The 23,583-nt window shown below is 51.8% G+C and overlaps 4 protein-coding genes across 4 annotated transcripts; 1 reads left to right on the plus strand and 3 right to left on the minus strand.

Moving 5' to 3' along the window:
* Window positions 1–111: 111 nt before the first annotated feature.
* On the minus strand, window positions 112–2,926 carry P153DRAFT_319813 (DUF300-domain-containing protein). The gene is made up of 7 exons (XM_033665097.1): window positions 2,662–2,926; window positions 2,595–2,612; window positions 2,491–2,544; window positions 2,351–2,438; window positions 1,271–2,302; window positions 823–1,223; window positions 112–771 (listed from the first exon to the last, which is right to left on the minus strand). Exons 1-7 carry the CDS (start codon window positions 2,775–2,777, stop codon window positions 474–476), a joined length of 2,007 nt encoding a protein of 668 aa, XP_033521926.1. The 5' UTR covers window positions 2,778–2,926; the 3' UTR covers window positions 112–473.
* A 266-nt stretch (window positions 2,927–3,192) lies between these two features.
* P153DRAFT_398159 (uncharacterized protein) lies at window positions 3,193–13,141 on the plus strand (the record flags this gene model as incomplete). The annotated part of the gene is made up of 2 exons (XM_033671615.1): window positions 3,193–3,245; window positions 3,295–13,141. 2 exons carry the CDS (start codon window positions 3,193–3,195, stop codon window positions 12,968–12,970), a joined length of 9,729 nt encoding a protein of 3,242 aa, XP_033521927.1. The 3' UTR covers window positions 12,971–13,141.
* A 622-nt stretch (window positions 13,142–13,763) lies between these two features.
* On the minus strand, window positions 13,764–15,112 carry P153DRAFT_319820 (uncharacterized protein; the record flags this gene model as incomplete). The annotated part of the gene is made up of 3 exons (XM_033665098.1): window positions 13,764–14,343; window positions 14,394–14,710; window positions 14,755–15,112. The coding sequence occupies 3 exons, from the start codon at window positions 15,110–15,112 to the stop codon at window positions 14,233–14,235; spliced, it is 786 nt and encodes a 261-aa protein (XP_033521928.1). The 3' UTR covers window positions 13,764–14,232.
* A 3,430-nt stretch (window positions 15,113–18,542) lies between these two features.
* P153DRAFT_319822 (uncharacterized protein) lies at window positions 18,543–23,380 on the minus strand. The gene is made up of 3 exons (XM_033665099.1): window positions 23,303–23,380; window positions 22,762–23,165; window positions 18,543–22,708 (listed from the first exon to the last, which is right to left on the minus strand). The coding sequence occupies exons 2-3, from the start codon at window positions 22,943–22,945 to the stop codon at window positions 18,978–18,980; spliced, it is 3,915 nt and encodes a 1,304-aa protein (XP_033521929.1). The 5' UTR covers window positions 22,946–23,165; window positions 23,303–23,380; the 3' UTR covers window positions 18,543–18,977.
* Window positions 23,381–23,583: the final 203 nt, after the last annotated feature.

Consider the following 23,583-nt stretch of genomic DNA (forward strand, 5'->3'; position numbering starts at 1 on the left):
CATTCAATCGATACTTGACTGCTACGTCAATTGCAATATACTTGCGGCTCTTTAGCCGTCATTGGCGTGTCGCACGCCTCGTGAAACAATTCTCACGTTGATTGCATCGTACCACCGTCCAACCACAACTTCACCCAACGTCAAAAGTCTGTGAACCTCTGGTTCCCAACAACGCCTCATCAATGCCAACGCAGACGGTCGAGGCGTCTTCCAAATCCACACCATCCGTCATGCAAATGCCTGCCTCTTGCACAGTGCCTCGCATACTGTCCAGTATCCGACTTGGGCATTACTCATGCCATCACAAAGCTTCTCACGACGCTGACATATGTTAAAACACGAATGAGTACCAAGAATAGGGTATATAACAAATGCGCACACTCTGTAACGTTCTCGACCTGGCCCATACTAGAGCAAATTGATGACAAACTCCGACAACCCGCTCCAAACTCCTGCCTGTTTCGCGCAAACAATCACTCGTCATTATTGTTCCACACATTCCGCTCATCCCTGAAACTACCGTAAGAAGGGCTGGGACGATCTTCCTTGGCTGGACTTTCATCCTCGCTATAATCGCGCGATTCCCACTTGTTAGCTTCTGCAGACATGGCCGGCTTGAGGTCTTTCTTCTTCTCTTCTGCGTTCTCCTCTTCGTCGACAACGAAGGGGTAGTCTAGATTGTGTGCAGCCTCAGGGACATTATCATCTGGGACATCGGGATTGAAACCTTCGCGGACATCTTCGGCTTCGCCCTCTTCTGGGTAGGTATGACTGTAGAACCAAATTAGAAAGAATGTGCGGTGAGAGGTTTGAACGACTTACACAAAGTGTTTCGATGGAACCTCATTCCAGCCAGAACCACCCTCCTTGCGCGCCCTGACCCGTTCTACAACTTCTGCTTGGTGATCCTCGACGACTAAGTCCACCAGCTGACTCGCATCAGACTTGTCTGAACTGGAAGACGATGATGATTCTGTTCGTAGCAGCTTGCCAATCAGAGGAATGTGTAATTTCGAATGCGACGACTCGCCGTGGTCGCTGGAGTCGCTCCGATGCTTGCCTTTGTCTACAGACTCTTGGATTTCCTTGATCTGATCCTTTCGTCGTTGCTTGTTGTCTTTGGTCGGCTGTAGAAGGTTGCGATTCGTTGAGGCGGTGATGATGGAGGGATTTGCGTACAGCTGGTCCTCACGGGTCGCCCGATGAGCCTCGATAACAGGGTACTAGAACATGTCAGGACAGAAATCGCAACATCTCATATAAAACTCACATTCCAATCTCCAAACTCTAGGGAACGCGCGCTCTTGAATAACCGCTCATCCTCAGGATTCAGAGCAGAGCCCCCAAAGTCATCATCGCCCGCGCCATATTCGCCGCCCTCAAGCGCACGATGTGGTCCGGGACTCATGGCCCTGGCTCGACCTGAAGAAACCTTGGATAGCAAAGGCTCATGTTCTGATTGACCGGGTTTTGGTATCCAATACTTGCCTTTTCCTCCTCTTTCGTACCTCATGCCTTCCCTTATGCGTGCAGCACGAGAAGTCGAATCTTCGTGCGCGAGAACATTGTCGCGGGCGTCAAAGTTACGGTATTCGTATTTGTTGCCATGGAATGTTTCTTTGGTGTCTTGAATGAGGTCAAGAGGGCCAAAGGCATCTCGCAAGGCATATTTGACGGGAAGTCGTGCAGCGGAGATGGTCTCATCAGCATAATCGTGCCATGAAAAGGCATACCAGTGGGCTAAAGAGAACAGGGGCATTTCGAAACAGATGAGTGCATCCTGAATGGCCGCGGCAAGGTTGTCGGGACTGTAACCAGGGACATCGTCCGGAATAGCCCCCAGCCATACGAGGATGGAGAGAAAGAAGCCTTGCCAGTAGGACGCGAAAATGATGCCTTTGATGCACAGAAACTTTGGCATTGGTCGGAACGGCTGCAAGTCCTCCGTCATGCAGATCCAAAACAGGGCGAGGGCGTAAAGGCAGAGGGTGATGCTGACGTTGTAGAGAATACTGCTCCACATGTAGCCCGATGTGACACCAATGAAACCTTCTTGATATACTCCTGTGGCTTTCATAACAACGGTAGCCACAGACAGCAATGGCTTGACCCATGTGTATTGTAGGATGCCGCGCTTGATAGCGAGGAACGTGTGGGGATCAGAGATGTCGACTTTGGGGAAGACATGGCTCAGTGGCCAAGGGTGAGAGATGGGCGGGCGGCCAGTCATGAGGATGATGAGGGCGCGCTCACCTCCGATGAAGTTGATCAACAACTGCAGGAAGGTGAAGATGGTAAAGGCCTGGCCCTATCAGCACGCTGACCTCAACGTTTATGAGCACTTACTTACTTCGTAGATATCTCGCAGTGGCTCGATCCAGGCCGCTGCTGTCAGTGACATAAGACTGCCCCACGAGGAGATGGCGTATATGGGAACCCTGCCTCATGTTAGCAACCGCAAGATCGAGTCAATGGAATGATGAAACGCACATGAGCAATATTCGCACCACATATCGCTGCAGCATGGGCTTGCGATAGTTCTTCCTGGATAAGACTTAGTATGCGCTCCCGCATTTGGGGCACGATTTGCTCACGTTTGCAACCAGACGGCGCTGCACTACGTCAGTGATACGCTTTACAGACTACACAACAGACACTCACACGAAGGTGATCAGGCTAGCGACTAGGGAAGACACGCCGGCGACGACGATGACACCACGAGCGAATCTATCGCCAGTGCCTCCATGGCCATACTCGGAGGATGGATGGACATCCATCTCTGCAGCCGTGGCAGTGGCAGAGGCGTTGATGCGTGGATGCCCAGTGGCGGGGCGGGCTGTGTTCGGCGACGAACGAGTGGGAGAGTCGTGGGGACGGCGGTTCAGTGATGGAGAGTCATGTTGGTCGTCGTGTGGTCGTGTGCAAGGTTGCGGGCGTCCAAGGTCGAGGCCTTGATGATGAAGCTCTCGCGCTAACCCCATGACGTTGATCTGCATTCGCGCATGAACGCGTCTGTCGCACCGGCCGTCTAGCACGTCTAGCACGTCTAGCACATATCGACATCCAGCACGTCGAGCAGTCCAACCCCGAGTGCGCTGCACATCGCTCTTTCCCTTCCACGCCACCAAAATGCGCGCCTTCCCTGCCGGACCACGATGAACTACCCTCCTTTTCGCACACCGCGCTGCAGCAATGGCTGGATCAATCGTCGCCGAGCCCTTGCACCCGCACAACGGCTTCAATTGGTGCGCCCACGTGGCCGCGACCTTCCCCTCTGCCTGCTAACAGCTGCAGGGTCTTTTTGGTTGAGCTGCTGATATGCGGCATCCTCACCATCTTCTTTCTCTTCTACTCGAACCGCCTCTTCGCGACGCTCGTCTCGTACGCCATCCGCGCATACACCTGGCACGCTTTCGACGCTTACATCGACATCACCGCCCTCCAGATCTCGCTGCTCGGCGGTCGCGTCTTCTTCAAGGACATACGCTACCACGGCCACAATGAGACGATCCTGGTGCACGGCGGCTACATCACATGGAACTACTGGTTGCGCCGAGTGAGGGACGCTGGGGTGTATGCCGATGCGGACCCCTCTACAGCTTCCGACTCAGACACCGACTCAGACAGCACTCAAGCGCCAAGTACCGGAGGCGCATCATCTCGCACTCGAAGCGGGAATGCAGACAGGGCTGAGAAGGGAGGCAAACAGACGCAGAAGCAGCTTCCATGTCGCATTTCCGTCAAGATCTCAGGCGTCGAGGCTTTCATGTACAATCGCAGCCCCGGATATGACGCTATTGTCGAAGCAGTCCAGCGCAAGACAGGCAGCCCAGATGCTCGTGCGGCGCACCAGCATGAGGAGCATCATCACGAGAAGCTGAAGAAGACGCCCCCCGAAAAGGACAGCAATGTTGCGCGAGCCAACACCAATGCTTCTCTGGCGTCGAAGCCAAGGAAAGCCGACCTTCCCGCCTTCTTGAGGATGCTACCGGTTTACGTCGAGGTCAACAAGGGAGCTATCGTAGTTGGCAACGAAAATACACCGGCTGTCATGACCGCTCAATTCGAAAAGGCCACCGGAACCCTCGATGCGTCGACATGCGGTCCCTTGGATGTCTACCAACAACTCTTCAAATTCAATATCACGCACCCTGTCGTGCACATGAAACCCAATCCTGACTACAAGACTGCCCAACTTGACTCCGCTGCGCAATTCAAAGCCGAGGCCGAGAATGGTGTTCCAGAAGAGCATATTGTCGAGAAGAAGGCGGGTCCCAGAAGACGCAAGCGTTGGACGAAGGCCCTCCCAGACCTGTCGGGCTTCTTTGCCAGCTCTTCGGATTCTGTTCACACTCACACAAGGGCTGGTGCCACCAAAAACTCCAAGATCTTCACTCCTCAATGGCAATTCCCGGGACATGATCGCTGGAAGGGTTTGGCGCGATATCTTGATGACAGCCAGGACAATGGCCATGGCGAGTGGGATGGAGTCGAATACGCAAAGACATCGCTCATCGCCGACTGTCCATCCGTCAGCGTTACTTTTTATTGGGATTCAGCTGGGCCGGTACCTAACGAGGTTGACAACAACAGGTACATCGACCCTGACCGTCCACATGACATCAATGGTAGTGCTCCACCTGGATATGGGATGGATGTCGAGATCTTTGGAGGGTTGGTCAACTATGGACCTTGGACGGATCGGCACAGAGGCGTATTTCAATCCATATTCTTCCCTGGAACGCCTGTCGATGCCGTTCCCGCCTCACCGTTAAAGGCCGGTGAATTTCGCGTGCTTTCACTCTTCAAGCTGTTTCTTAGCTTCGAAGACGACACAGTGCTTAGAATCCCAATTCGTGAACCATCGAAAGACTGGAAGTGGAAAGGCAAAGCGCACACATTGGCAGGACACGAAATTTCAGGGACCGATAAGACAAAAGGCAAACCAAAAGCGCGCAGAAGAAGAGGGAAGCAGCGTGATACAAATGCTGCACAAAACGTTCGGCCGTTTGCATGGATTGATGTCAAAGTTGCCGGTAACTCTTCTATCAACTATGTCATGGACATGGTCGCATCGAGTAACGGGTTTAAAAGCAAGCTGGACGTTGATATCGCGAGTACTGAGATCTTTTCCAGTGTCAATCATGCCTTACTGTGGCGCTCCGGAGCTCTGACACTTGACTGCGACCTGTCTGCACCCATCGCGTGGAATACACTGCGGAAATGGATGTTCAATATCAAGTGCCGAGATCTGGAATTGTTCATATTGAGAGACCATCTGTTTCTTCTAACAGACCTTGTCGCCGATTGGGGATCCGGCCCACCACCCGACTATTTTTTGTTTGTACCTTTCCAGTATCTTCTCAATATCGACTTCAAGAATTTCAAGTTGTACGTCAACACAAACGACTCCAACATCGTCAACAATCCGGCGGATCTGGACGATAATAACTTTCTTGTCGTGTACGGTCAACGTATACATGGAGACGTGGTCATACCGCTAGACAAGTTTCGACCGCTTCAAAATGCAATCAAGTTCGATATTCACGGCCAAGATCTCGGCCTCGAATTTCTCATGCCTGAAAAAAATACGCTAAAAACATTTGTTCAGTCACCAAATGTGGCAGAGCTCGGCGGTCTTGCTTTAGCTGGGAGTTACAGTTTCATGTCCGAAACCTCTACGATGAACACTGACAGACTTTTCATGGATGTTAAAGGCCACAGGTTGAACCTTAGATTATATGGCTGGCTCGTCCACCAATTTCTCAAGATCAAAGACAACTACTTTGGCGATGACATGCACTTCAAGACGCTTGAAGAGTTTCAAGGTCTTCCAAGTGTCAACCTAGCGGTAGACGGTGCAGAGCCAAACGATCAGCCCGCTAAGATCTCAAACGACTTGGATGTCATGCTATGCGTTTCTGTAGACCAGTCCAGCATTCTCTTGCCTGCCAACCTTTATTCTGCACAACGTAGCATTCGAGCTGACCTACCATTCGCATCAGCAGACCTTAGGTTCACCAATTACTACATGGATCTCTTGCTCAATTGCAGTCCAATCAGCCTCTCACTCGGGGGTACCAATGCGGATCCGGAGTCTTCTAACGAGTTTTCGAGCGGTCGCACTGAGCTTTTCATTGACTCTATTGTCATAGCTGGGCACCGTCTTTTTGGACTTCCGCCGACTGAACCTACATACGTTTGCCACTGGGACTTTGAAGTTGGAAAAATATCAGGAGAATGCACTCCAGAGTTCATTGAAACGGCTGCTGGAGCTGGACGTTCCTTTGCATTCACTTTCGATGACGACGAGAACACACTTGTTCTCACCGAGATCCCGGTGATCCACGACGCAACTTTCTTTAGACTGAGAACACAAAGTGTCCAAGTCTGGCTACATGTCGCCCGGGAAGCTCTGCTCTTTAGTACTGGTCCTATCGCATTAGATTTCAATGACCTAGCAGGCAACACATTCTCACAACGGCTTAGCGCCTACATTCCAGATCTCACAATTGGTACTGTCGATGCCAGGTCTGCATCACGTCGCGCAACGCACCCCGGAAGTAGACAAACTGTCGAAACATATGCCTTCATGCAAACATCACTCTCGCTCAACATGTTGAAGCGCAATTTGGATTTTACAAATGATCGCAGTAAACAACAGATGCACATGCGAGAACATGATCAGCGAACATATCGTACTCAATTCCTTTCTAAAGATTCTGATTTCAGTCATCAAGAAAGCAAAAGCCCAGAGAACATGCGGGCACCAGCCATGCAATATCCCGAGATACCTCACCCTGTATTCTTGTTCAAGCCGCAGAGTACCCAAACTGACTCGTCCGTTGCATCGACGTCTTATTCAGACGCTTCGTCAGTCAGAGGTCGCAGACTCCACACTGATTCGCGATCCGCGTCGAACAGTTCGCTTGCCGGCAGCATCCGGTCTACCTTGAAACGAAGGGCCATAATCAACACTGCAGAGTCCAGCAGAAGTCGAACGTTGCTTGGAACCTCACCAAGTCGCCTCAACAGTAGAGGTCACATTAGTATGTCTCACAAAGACGAGGGACGTATCGATCAAAACTTTCCGCCGTCATCTGTAGCACTGTCCAGCTCTCTGGCCACTCCCTACTTTCCTCTAGATCAAGTCGATCCTGATCTGACCAATGTTCCCTCGTTTCCTGCTCTCCCTTCTTCGCTTGACAATGACAAAAATGATGGTCTCGACTTCAACGATATATCGACTGGGAGTTTGGATGAAAGCTTTACTCACACAAGTCTGCTGATTAAAGCAGAACCTGGTATCCGGTTTTATTGTACACCAGAGTTCATCCGGTGTGTCTCAAGTCTTCTTGAACTCATTCAAACTCGACGCCCTGAAGATATGATCGATGAGTTCCAGGTCAAGGTCATGACGAAGATTCTGGACAACAGAACCCGTCTTGAGGGTAAAGGAAGCTCACTCGAATTCAGCATCCGCATACCCTTTGCGCATGTTCGTTTTCACCATAGCCTTACTACCTATTCGAACAGCCAAAGTGGGAAAGACCAGTACGACGTTGTTCTAAATCAACTCAAGGTAGCTGCTCGAATCAAGAAGTTCCCAGGGGAACGAGCTGGCGAGGATCTGTTATCTCTGCACACCACTCTAGGCTCTCTTGGAGTTTCTGTAAGCGAACGTACGCCTCAAGGCCTGAACCAAGACGTCGCAGTCCAAGCAGAGATCAAAGATGTGCTTATCTGGACGTTGCAAAACAAGGCTACATCGGTCAACGTAAACTTCCGATCTTTCGAGGTCGCTACTGCCAGCAAAAAGATTCAGTATCTAGCTTCGCTCATCCACCGGACGACTATCCTAGCCGATGAGTTGGTGACAAGGTTTATCGAGGTGGATAGAAATCAGCAAACTCGACTACAATACCTAGCGTGGTACCTCACAGGCGTACAAGATAAATACCCAGACCCCGCCTTTTTGACGAAAGCATCGTATACGCTTCGTGCGGCAAGAGACCATCTGCGTAGTCACGATTCGTGGAAACTTTGTTCTCGGATTCGCTACACATGGCAATGTCTCCCGGAGCATGAAAAAACTGAGCTTACTAATCACTGCTCCCAACGAGTAGTCACATGTCCTGATGATGTAGAACAGAAGATCAGCGAAAGGTGGGATCAATGGCGTGCATGGGACTTAGCACATGTCAAGAAGAGCTTAGCGGTACAGATGATGTTTGGTCATACTCCTGAAACACTACCGACACCTCAATCCGCGCCTATGAACATTGACGTCAAATCAGCAAGCCTGAAGTTGATCGTTGACCCAGGACCAAGACAGACCGAGGTCGAGTTACGCATGCTGGCGATCAATGTTGTATCGCTACCTCCGACAGAACCAACTGGGCTCATGCTGGTAGGAACCGACGTGCCTAACAAGTCAACTCTCATCCAAGTCAGCTCAAAGGATTGTTCTTTGCACGTTCAGTGGGAAATCTGCGAGCTTGTGGAAGCATTGTCGGAACTGTTCCGCGAAGAACAACTCAGTTCGGCTGAAACGACCTCACAAAAGCCCTCGCAGGCTCTGCAGAAGAAAGAGCCAAGTTTTGACCAGGTCATGCACGTCGTGGTGGTGACCGATAAGGCCCAAGTCATTCTCGATACCATCAACCTCCGCTACACAATGACAGGTCAACGCTTAAGGCTCTCCTTTGTCGATGCGGACAGCAAGGCCTCCGGTCTTGGTGAGACATTGACTGCGCAAGTTCATGCTGAGCTAGCTGTGAGCGAGTTGTCTTCGCGATCGAGGACGTTAACCAGAGCTCAATTTCAACAACCGAACCTCTATTTTGCTCAGATCGAGCATGAACGCGGCAGCTCTGTTCCAACCGAAATCAAGATCGCAGCCAAAAGTCGCAAGATCATTGTGAAAGTGGAAGAAGACATTCTCGGTCTTATTGAAGTGATCGACTCTGTCGTACGAGACGAGGTGGCATACTTTCATCGACAGGCTACGGTCTTGCAGGACCTCAAGTCAGAAAAGAAGAAGGAAGAGCAGCCTAAACCAGAAGCTGCTCAGTTGCCAAATATCACACTCGCTCTGTTCATGGATTCATATCAAGTCGAGCTTACGCTGCTCCAACCGCTCGGCTGGTCAATCACAGGGTCATCCGGGCGCATTGCCGTACTCCCAGCGCTCGGCAAGAATGTGACGTTACAAGTTGACTATGACATCGAAGCCTGTCTCCATCGGATGTATAGCAATTCTGCTGACGGGGTCAACATTATTAGCACATTCGAGTTGCCCCCAGTCAACGGACGACTGAATGTCACACAGAACGAACAAGAAACCAGGGTATCGGCCTCCGGCATGATCGACACAATTAAGCTTCAAGCCTCAGAACTACAAGCTCTCATCACAACCATCAGCAAGCCAGAAGTGTCGAACATGTTCCAAGCGGTTCAAGATGATATTGAGGTGCTAAAGACTCACATTGAGGAGATATTCCCAACGAGTTCGAACTCTCCTGTAGTCACAGACCCCAACGCATCGAGGGACGTCCTATTTGGGGTGCAAATGACGATGTCAGGAATGCAAATTACCGCAAATGCCCCAGGCCAACAACCAGATTCACCAAAAGCGAACCTCGCCGTTCGACTATCATCTGTGCAACTGAAAGCCACAAATATCGACTCGGATCAAAAGATCATGCTGTTTCCGCAGGCTGTTGTTCGCATCCACGAAGTCAAGATTGAAATGACGTTAGTGGATGCTGACTCTGTTCGCCGTTGTGGAAATCTCGCCTTCAGTGCAGTATTCCAAGCTACAACTGAGAAAGACTCTTCGCCTACTCGAAGACTCTACAGTGTCCGCAGTTCAGGGCTTGAGGTCAACATGTTTGCAGATACTGCGTCGGCTGTTGTAGACGTCATGAACCATATGCAAGACAAAATCAAAGATTTAGACCTTTCGAAAGAGAAGAAGTATCTCAGGCGGCTTAGGAACACGAAGAGTAGAATGGCTACCAATCGCGACAAGAGTATCAAGAGCGATGCGAATACAGACACTGATAGTGTCAGCTCTGGTGCTTTGTTCACGTCCACGTACTCCTTGGAGCTGCTCGATATGCAAATCAACTGGATCGTCGGGACGTCAATCGCGCCCTATGCTAGGAGTGAGACCGAAGACCTCGTACTGTCTTTCAAGAAGATTGACCTCTCTACCCAAAAGGATGATGCAGCACGCTTGACGATTGAGGACATGCGACTACAAATGGTGCCTGTTTCGGCCGACAAGAAGGTCCGGTCCGCCAATTCAGCTCTACTCCCCAAAATGGTGTTCAACGTAGCATATGCTTCTACAAAGGACACCCGAAAGATGGCATTTCACGCCGCTGGGAAAGCGCTCGATCTTCAACTCGACTCGCGTTTTATCCTTCCTGCCAATGTCATTGAACGGTCGATCGCTCTTGCGGGGAAGAAGTTGCGGACGGCTTCTGCAAATTGGAGCGTGACACCCACCACGACCGGTGCTCAACGCAAGAGTGTGTTTGGTAATAAACGACTTGCATCGCTCACAGTCGATGCAAGCTTCGCTGGAGCTGTTGTACATGTCAGCGGAGGCGAAGCTTCGCCAGCTCAACCTGCATCAAATCGATCGCAACGGAAAGGCAGGTACAGCCAGTTCGTAGGCGATGGTTCTAAGAGCAGTTTGGCCCTGCGAGCACCAGGTGTAGCATTGCGAGTGGAATACCAAGACGATGGGCATGATCCAGCTCTCAACGCCGAGCTCCGAGTTGACGGTTCAGATAACACTCTACTGCCTACAGTGGTACCGATAATGATCGATATATCTGAAAGCATCAAGGCGGTTGTCCGTGAGAAGGACGATGCAGGTTCACCTAGCTCGCCGGAAGATTCGCAGACGAAGCCAGCCACCAAGAACTCGGAAGAAGAAAACAATATCATCACAGCCGACCCTACCGCGCTCTTGGGCCGAACAAGGCTCAACCTGGGTCTTAGAATTTGCAGACAAGAGTTCAGTCTCAGCTGTCAGCCTATTGCGCGTGTTGCAGCCGTCGCCAAACTGGAAGACATATACGTCACCGTCAACAGTGTCAAGTCGCAAGAACACGGGCATTTCTTTGCTGTATCTGCCGCATTCCAAAAACTCCAAGCTACAGTCCAGCATGTGTATTCTCGAGAATCTACGTTTGGTCTGGATGTCGAATCGATTGTGTTGTCTGTCATGAACAGCAAGCATCTCAGCGGTACTAGTGGAATTTCGGCTATACTGAAGATCAATCCGACCAAGCTCCAGATCAACGCTCGTCAGCTTCAGGATTTCCTGCTGTTCAGAGAGATTTGGATACCACCGGAGATAAGACAGTCATCCAAGGCTTTGACTGTGAACGTGAGCTCGAACTCCGAGCCGCAAGAGTATCTTATGCAACGGTACCAACAAGTCACGGCTGCGACAGCTTTCCCATGGAATGCTAATGTGGCGATCGCGGACGTTGTGGTCGATTTGGATCTGGGTCAAGCCATCGGAAAGTCGTCGCTCCACGTCCATAACATGTGGGCTTCGTCTAAGAAGGGCACTAACTGGGAGCAAAACCTGTGCCTGGGTGTTGAGAAAGTCGGCCTCGAAAGTACGGGACGCACAAGTGGCTTCATCGAGCTTGCCGGCGTCAAGGTGCGAACATCTATCGCGTGGCCGTTGGAAGCGTCAAACAGCCGCCAAACGCCACTCATTCAGGCATCGATAGCCTTCCGTCAACTGCGCGTCAAGACCGGGTTCGATTATCAAGCATTTGTCATGGCGGACATTGCCAACTTCGAGTTCCTGATGTACAATGTTCACGAAGAAGGTCAGGGTGCACAGGACCGTCTGGTTGCTATCCTCGATGGCGACAAGGTTCACGTGTTCTGCCATGCTACAAGCGCTGCACAAGGTCTGGCGCTGTACCAAGCTGTCGAGCGGCTGGTACAAGAGAACCAGCAAGCATACAAGCAGTCGTTGAGGGACATTGAGAAGTTCCTACGCCGCAAATCCTCCGTGTCGATGCCTTTTGATCGCTCACCTTCCCAGAGTACGATCCTTCCTAAGCCCGACAAGGAACCTTTCAAAGCACCAATCTCCCTGCACACAGACGTTGTGGTGACGCTGCGCTCCATCAAATTCGGCATCTTCCCCTCATCATTCATAGACAACCAAATCCTCACGCTAGAAGCCGGCGACATGCAAGCCCGCTTCGCCGTCGCGCTCGAGAAAGAGAAGATCCACTCCAGCCTAGGCATGACACTAGGCCAACTCTCCGTCGCGCTATCCTCCGTACCAGCGCCCAAAAACAGCCGCCCCATCAGCGAGCTCAGCGTCGAAGACGTAGCCGAAAGCGCGCGCTCCGCCAAAGGCGGAACCATCCTGCGCGTCCCCAAAGTAATCGCCACAATGCACACCTGGCAGATCCCCGAGAACAACCACATCGACTACCTGTTCCGCAGCTCGCTCGAGGGCAAGGTCGACGTCGGCTGGAACTACAGCCGCATCTCGTACATCCGCACCATGTGGTCGAACCACTCGCGCACCCTGGCCTCCCGCCTGGGAAAACCCCTCCCGGAGTCGAATATCAAGATTAGCACGTCTCAGACTGCTCCGCTACCGTCGGACAACACTGCTACGACTCCCTCGTCGACAGCGCGCCCCCGCGCGGCGTCCGTGTATGGCGAGAACGGAGAGAAAATCACAGCCGTTGTCAATGTGCCCCAGTCGAAGTACGAATACACGCCCCTCGAGCCGCCGCTCATCGAGACTCCGCAGCTGAGGGATATGGGTGAGGCGACGCCGCCGCTTGAGTGGATCGGCCTGCATCGTGACCGGTTGCCGAACGTTACGCATCAGATTGTTATTGTTACGCTGTTGGAGGTTGCGAGGGAGGTGGAGGATGCTTATGGGAGGATCTTGGGGAGCTCGTAGATGGTTTGTTTGTGGGTTTAGGGCGTTTTGGGGGTGCATTTTTGGTGTTTTTGCTTGGGAGATGGGGGTTTTGTTGGCATGTGTGTTCCTGTATGTATAGAAGCTAGGTTTGCACGTAATATTGTTAGTTTTTTCTTCTTAGTCAATTATCAGTATTGATGTCAAGCCGTGTTCACGTCTTGAGGTCTCTTTCGTCACAGCTATTCAATACATCCTTTTTTTCAACGGCTTTTCGTATACAGTGCTTCGATCATCTGCCACGGGTACGTTGAAGTCTTCGGGGGATGTAGTGCGACGAATGTAGATACACCATTCTATTTTGGGCCTGCGGTACCCATTTGTAGACTGAATTTTCGCTTCATTTTTGATGTTTTCTGGGTAGGTGGGGCGTGTTCGAAGTGCATTTGGTTTGTTGAGATTGGTTGAATTACCAATGCGTGGTGTCTTGTATGGTTCATGGGTTGTAAAAGGGAATTTGGTGTGATGGTTTTTGGACTCGGATATTTGCAGGAGAGTGGACTGATATAGTGATGGATAAGGAGCGAGAGCGAGGTTGTGAAACGAGACATGTAGTTCAGGGAATATTTACACCAGCAAGGGATATGGATTGATAGAAATGCTGAGTTTACATAAATATTCCAATACCACAAAACAAGTAGAAAATGTTAGTGAAAAGGGATTAATTACTACACAGCAACAACATATTTATAAAACTGTAGTAGCAAGGTCTCAAGAGCAGAAGGCACTCTATCATTCTGCGTATACTGGATTTCAAAATCTTTGTTTGTTGCTGCTCACTTATTATCTGAAGTTGGTAGAATTTCTGGTATGTAGGGATCTTTGCCAGCTAGCCACCTAGACAAGCAAGACCGAGAAATCTCCTGACATTCATGCATAAGCGATGGAAAACGCACCTAACGCAAAGAAGCAGGTGCGAACCCCCACCCGCCGATCGCTACTGACATATAAAGAAAACCGGGGCAACCCAGAACCTCGAAAAGGGCCCGACTCCCCACCATCCAAGTCAAGATCTTGAAGACCTACATGACGAACCCCGAAATCGGAAATACCGGAACCTCGACTGAAAACCTTGACGCCAACCGAGAGTAAGGAAGGGTATCGACCGATCAACACACAGTATAGAACCTGAGGCTTTTTTTGTCAAGTTGTGCAAAAAGGCCCAATCTAAATAAAAATGGATACAAATCTTTCGAAATGGGCACAATAGTGATTCGATACGAACAGCAAGCAAGATGATCTTGTCATCGAGTGTGGTATTCGTCGCTGCTGTCGTCGTCGCCGGTGTCAGAGCCTGTCGCGCTGTCGCGTTCGGGAAAAGATTTCTGGACTAGGTAATGGCTGAGCTGCCATTTCTGCCTCGTTGTTAGCTTCGTTTACAACAGTATACGCATAGCATACTTACCACTACTGTCTGCGACTCAAAGTACGCTTTCCACCTCTCATCCTCAGCCATGTCAACTATGGCGGCCCATGGCCATTCGTCACCTGCGAGCTCGACAAGCGTGAAGTAGGTTTTTAGTGCGGTCTTGTCCAAGGTAGTGTGTGTGTTCTTTTCCCATACGGTCGCGTTCTTTACTTTGAATAGCCTAAACCTGAGCACGTCTGGCGAAGTCATGATGCCCGGTGCAACGTCGTTGATGTAGTAGTCCAGAACCTTGTCTTCCATATCAGCTGGCAGATGCCACTCCATAGCGGCCACACTCGCAATCTCGGCATTATCTGATAGACACAATTAGACGGTTGATTTTGTGTTGAACAATAACAAGTCTCACCACCATTCCAGTCCTCGGCTTGCCAGCGCTTGTGTTCTGTATATGTTCGCACGTCGAAGCGCGCTTCTTTAAACTCGGCGATGAGGGCGGTGTCCGTGAGCGTTTGTTGATTGGCGTCTGAGCGACTCGAGGCTTTGTCCAAGTCGCTCGTTTCATGAATAGTGAACCAGCGCCATGGAGAGTCGAGTTTGCCTATTGGGTCGCCTTCCATACCGCTTGCGGTGACTTCGCAATGCAGTGAGTCCAGATATAAATCTGGATTCGCATTCCTTTCGCCAGTGATCATATCCTCATACCAATCAAGGGCCGGTTCTGGGAGATTCGCCCACACACAGAGTATGCCGGCCATTTTTGATCAGACTGATTGTGGTTTCTGAGTGCTGGTAAAACAAGTAGGTCAACAAAGGTTGCACGAGAATATCAAATTGCAACGTCTTTAGATTTGAAGAAAGTGCGCGCATGACGATCTATCAAGTACCATGTTGCTGCAACTCCACCAGCACTGAAGGCGGTTCCTTCCGCGTCCCTTGACTGGCATATCCAAGTCGGATCGGAAATTTATCTAGGGCAGTTGGGTGCGATGGGGTGCGATTGGCTCTTGGGCAAGCCTGCTAAACAAGTCAACGGCGGTTTAGACTTGAAGAGGTGAAGTAGTTTCCGCAAGACCCACAATCCGCTGTCGATATGACTCGCATCCATACATATGGATATCACGAACCGCGTCACCAGCGTGCGTCAGATGTTGACCGACACTTAAATCTTGGAGTAATTTCTCCCGACGGTGCTAGAAAAACTTCTGCTTCGTCGGATGATCAACAGCGGGAGTATCGAGCGAAACATATTGCAAAGCTTGGTTGCATTCGGGCCTTCAACGGAGGCCCTAGGGCTATTACCTCGTGGCGCGCCGTCATTGGAAAGATCACACCGTACTCCGTATCCTCGACCTTAATGGGATAAGCAGGGCTACAATGGAGTGTATGTATTTGGACTGGTACTGATCGAGAGGTGTGAAGAAGATGAGGAGGATAAAGGTGGTCGTGACGTGACTGGATGGTCTGATGATGTGCATGGATTTAACTATCTTCGGCTAGTGTGCTATGTAGCTCGTCAAATCACCATCTCTCCCAAAGACCAGGTAAGCGAAAATGCCCGGCAAATGCTAAACTGACAGGTTGACGGCAGATGCGGCTGACTCGAAAAATCCCTACCGGCATGTAGGTCCGGCGAAAAATACGCCTATAAGCAGCGTTCGGAGCTGACCAAGGATTAGAATTTTGATAATTCACTGCATCGCTGATGAACCTGATGAGCGCAACGAAGGATGAACATGCTTTCGTCAAGGAAAGGGTAATCTAAAAATCCTACACTAATGTTGATATGAAACTTTAACTCAAGTGCTAACAGAACTGGGGAATGCACTCTCTTCTACAAGTTCATCGCACAGCTGACCAATTTCGCTTTTGTTGCCTCTTTCGACATACCACCGTGATTATTACCGTTTCGAGCATCTTATGGCCAACGTCTATGCAAACCTTCTGGTATCCAACTGCGAACCTAGATCGAAATTTGGATTGTAGATCAACAAGACCAAATCCCCAACTGACCAATGCCTACAAGACATTCCGCTTATCAACATCGTCGATCAAAGCCTTTACCATCAAAACATCCCACCCCAACAAGTGCAGAAGTGTGACCTTCCTCCAAGGCAATGCAGTAGCTTCTATGTTGTCCAGAAGACTACCTATTAAATTACGCCCAAATCTTGATTAAACTTGACTCTATGCTCAAATCAGTTTCTTGATACGCTTTAAATCAAGACCATGATTATCTTGTCCCAATGTGGCTCACGTATGCACGTTTCCTACTTGATTTTGTGTCAGTGTTTCGCGCCAGGTTTCTTGTGTTTTGAGGCAAGCTTCCCATCCCTGGGATAACTCCAGATATCCCAAGAGAACCAGCCCACCACCAAAATGGGAGCCCAACATATTCCCAGCTGCGGACGTAATTCCAGCCCGTTCCAGAACACAATGTATCCGTCCCTTAACGCCGTACATGCTCTCACCAGAGATTTTATATACACAATCGTCACTTTTTCCAACCTTTCACCGCGAGACAACATGCATTCTTCCCTATATTAACTCGAGACTAAGCGCTACCACAACGCACCACATCATCCTCGACATATCCTTTCACATAAACATTGCCCAACCAGAAACCTTGTATGCCCTTGTGAATTCTTCGTGATTTTGACAGTCTGTTCAGTGTACCGGAACATCGAGAACGGGTTTTGTAGCAGAGATACGCGACGTCTCAACGAGGGGTGCGGTGTGAAAGCGAAGACGAAGAGACAAAGCGTATCTCTTGACGGCGAACGTAGTTAGACAGTGTTGAGATGTCCAAGTAGTGTAACATATCTTCTGATAGCGTTGGTATTCCTTGCTGAGAGTAACAAAATTTATCAGTGAAGAAATCGTCCATAATTATGATTTTTCTGACAAATCTCTAAGTAAGCAAAAACTAAATGTCAAACGATGGTAAAAACATCGCAACGCCTCTAGACGGTCAACGCTTATGGGCTCTTCTACTGATTTGTCTGCCATGACGTCTCTCCATGGGTGAACTTGTCTTTTCAAACCACCACAAATTACACATACTCCATATTTACACCAAGAATCAACAACCTTGTTATAAAAGTAGACTCTCAACGCCCTCCTCTCTATTTCCAACCCCCACCCCAAACCGCCAGTCCACGCCGCACAACATCTCGATGCGACACCAGCCCCAAGTCCATGCCATCTCGACACACGCACCGCCTGGGGGAGATAGTAGACCGAGCCATTCTACCAATCCACCATTCCACCATTCCACCATTCGAGTATGCGGTGTGCTTATCAAAACCCCCCCTATTTTCCATCCTCTCTTCTCATTTCACTCATCATGCTGTATCAAACACCCAACCCTTCCCATCCCATCACAATCTCATGCTTACCCAAACACCCAAACACCCAAACACCTACGTGCATCCACCTTACAATCCAAAATCAAGACGCTCAACCTAACCTACCGTAGCACATTTCTCCACAGATGCAGACCATCCACGCTGGCAAATCCTACAGTAGTAGAATAAACTCAGTTTGGTTTAGTTCAGTCGTTATATAAAACCCAGACTAGTTTACAGACGTTGTATTCGGCTCATTGCATTGCACATATATACTATACCTACCCACAAAATCAAGCTCCCAGTTTCTTCGTTAATCCATTTATCCATCTATCTATTCTTTCATCTATCCATATACGTATTCTCCCATCCCCCCAGTTTAAGTTTTAGTTCGAATAGCCACACAGTAACTCCCAGCACACGGATGACAAGACAAAGGCAGGAAGGAAGGAAGGGCCGTCGTACGCATTCCTGTCTCCTCCGCACAAGTCCAAGCAACGCACAAAACATTAGTGAATGTATACTGCAATACTGCTTGCTACTACACTAATAGGGAAACTGACAGACAGTCATTGTATAGCATAGCATAGTATGCACAGCACAAGACACCAATATCAATCAACCTCATATGGGTGGTATTCACATGATTTGCAACTTGCAAGATCCAGACAGAAAGAGACACACTACATCAAACACACCACACCAAAGCACCTCAAGCCTAAACAGAAGAAGTAAAGAATTCTCATTAATCGTCACCCGCCCAGGCACTCTACTCATCCCCATCACCTCCCACACTACACTATCCTATATATACCCTCGCCTTAACCCACCCTCCACTCCACTCCACTCCACTCCCTTCACCACGAAAAAGAGACACATTCCGAAAAAAGACCCAGAAACCCACCCCGGGACCAACCCCGAACCCACAAACCAGGAGGAGAGAGTGCAGAAAAATGCAGCAAGACGAAATGACCACGCATTAACCTTCCCACGTACACACGTACACACAGACAGACACGCGGGCCACATCCATCCATCCCGCCAACGACGCAAAGCTTCGCAAACGAAGGCAGGGGGCAGGAGGCAGGGGGGGTAAGGGGAGGGGAGAGGGGGGGTATAATGCCAGATGCCCACTACTACAATCTACTACCGCTTCTCAAAACACTCCACACACAGAGACCGAAACGAACGATATCATCGTTTCCTCCTACCCCCTTTTCGCGGAACATCAACCTCTCGGCGGGTCATCTGCTTCGACTCGTGATGAGCGAAAAAACTACGCAGCCCCATTAGCCTTAGCGCTCAACTCCTTAATCTGCGCATCCTTCGCCTTGAGTTTCTCCATAACCGCCGTGTTAAGTTTCTTCAGCTGCTCCTGATCCGTCTTCGCCTTATCAAGCGACACCTTAAGCGCCTCGAGTTCAGCGTGCGACGTCTCATTCGCGGCCTTGAGGGTAGTGAGTTCGGTCTCGAAAGTCGTCGACTTCTCCTCGTGGGTTGCGAGGGTAGTTTTGGCCTCGAGGAGCTGGGCGTCGACGTCGGCCTTTGAGGCTTCGAGCGTCTTGAGAGCGTCGGATCCTTGCGAGGCCTCGACAATCTTCGCGTGGAGTTCAGTGATCTCGGCGTCTTTGGTGGTCTTCTCCTTCTCGACGGTTTCGATGCTGGATTCGAGTTCGGTGATCTTGGCGCCCTGGACCTTGATGTCGGCTTCCAGTTCGGTCTTTTCGGCGACCGCCTTCTCTGCCAGAGCCTTTGCTTCCACGAGCTCGGTCTGCAGAGGTGTGGTAGCGGCTTCAGCGACCTTGGCGACCTTGAGCTCTTCCTGGAGTGTGACTTGAGACAGCTGGACCTCTTCCATGTGGTCCTGTGCCGTCTTGAGCGCAATAGCATGGTCGGCGGTCGTCTTCTCGAGTTGAGCCTGCAGCTCAGCGATCTTGGCGTCATTCACAATCGAGATCTCCAGCTGAGTATCGACTTCCTCCTTGGCTAGCTTAGTGGCCGTCAACTCGCTGTCAAGTACGTTCTTGGCCGTCTGGAGTGCCTCGTTGTCAGCAGCGGTGGCCTTGTTGGCCAACTCCAACTCAGCAACCTTGGCGGTAAGAGCCTCAACGTCCACCTTCGAAGACTCGACAGCCTTCTCGGCGTCAACCTTGGACAAGGTAACAACCTCGAGAGCTGCAGTGTGCGCTACATCCTTGGCTTCCAGCTTGGTCGAGGCCTCCATAAGAGACTCCTCGAGGGCAGCGACCTTGGCAGCCAGCTCATCGGATTGGCTCTTGGATGACAAGGTAGCCTGGGCCTGTTCAGCGAGCTTCGCGTCCTGCTCCTTGATTGATGCCTCCAACTCAGCAATCTTGCTCTGGAGACCCTCGGCATCAACCTTGGCGGTCTCAGTAACCTTGGTAATGTCCTCCTTCGCAACGACGACATCCTTCTGGGCTGCCTCGAGTTCGGCGTCCTTGGCTGCGAGGTTGGTCTTCGCCTCGTTCAAGGCGGATTCCAAATCGCCAATCTTGATCTGAAGTGCTTGAGCGTCTGATTGAGCAGCCTCAACAGCGGTGCTGGATTCGTCCTTGGCAGTCTCCAACACAGAGTCTTTGGCGACCAAAGCATCCCGCGCCTCCGTCAACGACATCTCCAGCCCAGCGATCTTTGCAGCCGTAACCTCGAATGTCTTGGTGGCATCGGACTTGGCAGCCTCAGTCTCCAACTCTCTCGTAGCCACAACGTCCTTTGCCTCCTTGAGCGAAGCCTCGAGAGTCGCAACGGTGGCCCTCAGTCCCTCAGCCTCCTCTTTCGAAGATGCAAGAGCCTTGCTGGTCTCGCCAACCTCGCTCTTAGCAGCCTCCAACTCAGACTCCTTAGCGGCCAAGTTGTCCTTGGCCTCCTTGAGCGAAGCCGACAAAGTGGCGACAGTGCTCTCAAGTACTTCCTTCTCCTCTTTCGAGGTGGCAGCAGCCTTGCTAGCATCAGCCTTGGTCTCGTTAAGTGCAGCCTCGAGCTCAGTAATCCTGGCGTCAGAGACCTCGGAGATCTTGCTAGCATCAGTCTTCGCAATCTCCAACTCGGTCTGCTTCGCCGCCAGATTGTCCTTGGACTCTTGAAGCGCCTTCTCGAGCTCCGCAACCTTGGTGTTGAGAGCCTCGACATTGCTCTTCTCGCCTTGCAGGGCTTTCTCAAGCTCCGCAACCTTGGCAGTGAGGACATCAACCTGGCTGTCTGCTTCCTCGACGGCCTTGACAGCGGCCTCCTCCTCAACAGCAAGTGCAGTCGAGGTGGCATCAACTTCAGCCTTCTTGGTAACCAACTCATCCAGAACCTTCTGGAGAGAAGCGTCCAGCTCGGCAATCTTAGCGCGTGCAGTCTCAAGGTCACCCTCTGCCGTGTCCTTGCCTGACTCGGCAGCCTTGAGGTTCTTCTGCAAATCGCTGATCTCGGCCTTGAGCGCGTCAATCTCAGTCGTGGAGGACGCGGTGAGCATGGTGAGCTGGTTGGCGTTGGTATGGGCCAGCTCAGACTTTGCAACAGCTTCAGCCTGAGCAGCCTCGAAGGCAGCCTGCTTCTTAGCGAGCTCCTCCTTGGCCTCGACGAGCGCGTTTTCCAGCTCTGTGACCTTGGTAGTAGCCTCCTCCGACTTGGTGGCCATGTCAACCTTGGCGGATGCAAGGTCAGACGTCCTGGTGGCGAGCTCTTCCTGAGCATTCTTGAGCTCAGTCTCTAGCTCAGCAACCTTAGCGGCAGCCTCCTCAGACTTTGCGATGGCGTCAGCCTTGGCAGCCTCGAGTTCAGACGTCTTGGTGGCAAGGTCCTCCTTCGCCTGCGCAAGCGCGTTCTCAAGTTCAGTGACCTTGGCATCAGCATCCTCCGTCTTGGCAACGATAGTAGCCTTTGCGGAGTCGAGGTTGTGTGCCTTGTTAGCAAGCTCGGCCTCAGCATCGCCGAGGGCCTTCTGGAGCTCCACAACCTTGGCAGCAGCCTCGTCAGCAGCAATCACCTTGGCAGCGACAGCCTCCTCAAGCACGGTGATCTTAGTGCCGCGGACCTCGTTGTCATGGGCCAACTTAGTCTGCTCCTCAGCCTGGACGGCGATCTTGCTGGCTTGCTCGTCGAACTTGGCCTGCACGTCCTTGATCTGGCTCTTGAGCTCTTCGACCTGGGCCTCGAGCTGCTTGACCGACTTGTGCGCGGTCTCTTTCTCGAGGGCGAGGGCGGCGATGCTCTCATCACGGGCGTCAACGTCGGCGCGCGCGGTCTCGGTCAGATGCTGCTTGGATCCCTTGATCAGCTCGTTGAGCTCAGCATTGGCCGTCTGCATGGTCGTGTAGTCGGCGGTGACAGTGACCAACGAGTCTTCAGCGAGCTTCTTCGCGACCGCAAGCGACTCGAGCTCCGTCTCAGCCTTGGCAAGAGACTCCTCGGCGGCGGCCTTTTCGGCAGCCAGCACTTCGAGGTCAGCCTTGGGGACGAGACCGCCCTTGTCGGCCTTGTCAGCCTTCAGGCTAGCTATCGACTCCTTGAGGGTGACAATCTCAGCCTTGAGCGCCTCAATCTCGTGCTGCAGCTCGGCGACGCGCGCCTTGTTTTCGGTGGCGACGGCGGCCATCTTGTCGGCGAACTCGACCTCGCACTCGTCGCGCACGGTGCTGCGCTCCTTGGCCTTTGCCTCGCGCACCTGCTGGACGACGACGCTTACCATGTGCTCCTCGAGGTCCTTCTTGTCCTGCTGGAGTGTCGCCTCGCGCTCCTCGAAGCCCTTCTGGCGCTCCTTGTGGCCGACCTCGAGCGTCTTGACGTTCTCGTCCTGGGTCTGGGCGACCTTGTGCGCCTCCTCGAGCTCGGCCTCGGCGCGGGCCAGGCGCTTCTTTAGCGTGGCGAGCTGGGAGGCGACATTGTCGCTGGGCGTGGGCGACGGCGGGTCTGCTGCTGGCAGGCGGTGGGTCAGTAGAGCCGAGGCAGGTGTGTAGAGAGAGCCTGCATGCAGAGACATGGAGTAGTGGCGACCAGGGCCTGGGCAATGTGTTATTGGGCGGGCGGGCGACAAAGGAAAGAGGGGCACCTACTCGCTTCATCCTCACTGAGGCGGCCAGTGACCTCGACATCGGCGTCCTGCGTATCAGGCGGCGAGTCGAGGCCAATGTGCTGGTCGCTGCTGGCGGTATCGGCCGTCATGACTGGGCTGGTGGGCGTCGCTGGGGCGGGCATGGGCTGTCCGCTGCCGAAAAAGTAGTTGTAGGCACCTCGCATGCTGCTTGTGCGTTTGGGCAGTCCCGGGCGATTGCTACTACTGAAAGATTTACGGCCTCTGCTGTCGTCTGCTTTACCCGCGGCGGCTGCAGCGGGGGATACTGGGTGCGGAGGCGCTTGCCTGCTGCTGTTGCTGCGTGATCCGAGGAGACGGCGGCCGAATTTGTTCGAGCCCGACTCAATGTCCGCGAGGATCTGCTTCTGCTCTCTGGACGATGCGCTGCGGGAGATGTCGTCAGTGAAAAGCTCGATAAGCGCGGTGCAGCAGCCAGCGGCGAACGGGCGGGGGGCAACAACGTCAGGACAGCACTGCAGCGTGTGCAGCAGCCCTCGAGAACCTCACGGGAGCAATCTTACCAGAGCAAAGCGTGTGGAAGTCGAAGGGGGGAGCGTGAACCAAGGTAGTAGTAGTGCAGGCAAGAGGCGGCAGTCTCGTGCAGGAAAAAAGCGAAGAATGACGGAGGAACTCACTCATCATAGCTCTCCCGCCTACGTCCCATTGACAGCCTAGGCATATCTGCACACACACAACCAAGCTATTCCCTTCCGCTTGTGCTTCCCTGATTCGTCCCGACTTTTCTCTCTCTCCAGCCCTTTTTTTTTCCCCTTGCCCTATCTAGCAGATCTGCGATTAGATT

Source organism: Dothidotthia symphoricarpi (assembly GCF_010015815.1).
Source record: "Dothidotthia symphoricarpi CBS 119687 unplaced genomic scaffold P153scaffold_14, whole genome shotgun sequence".
NCBI lineage: Eukaryota > Fungi > Ascomycota > Dothideomycetes > Pleosporales > Dothidotthiaceae > Dothidotthia > Dothidotthia symphoricarpi.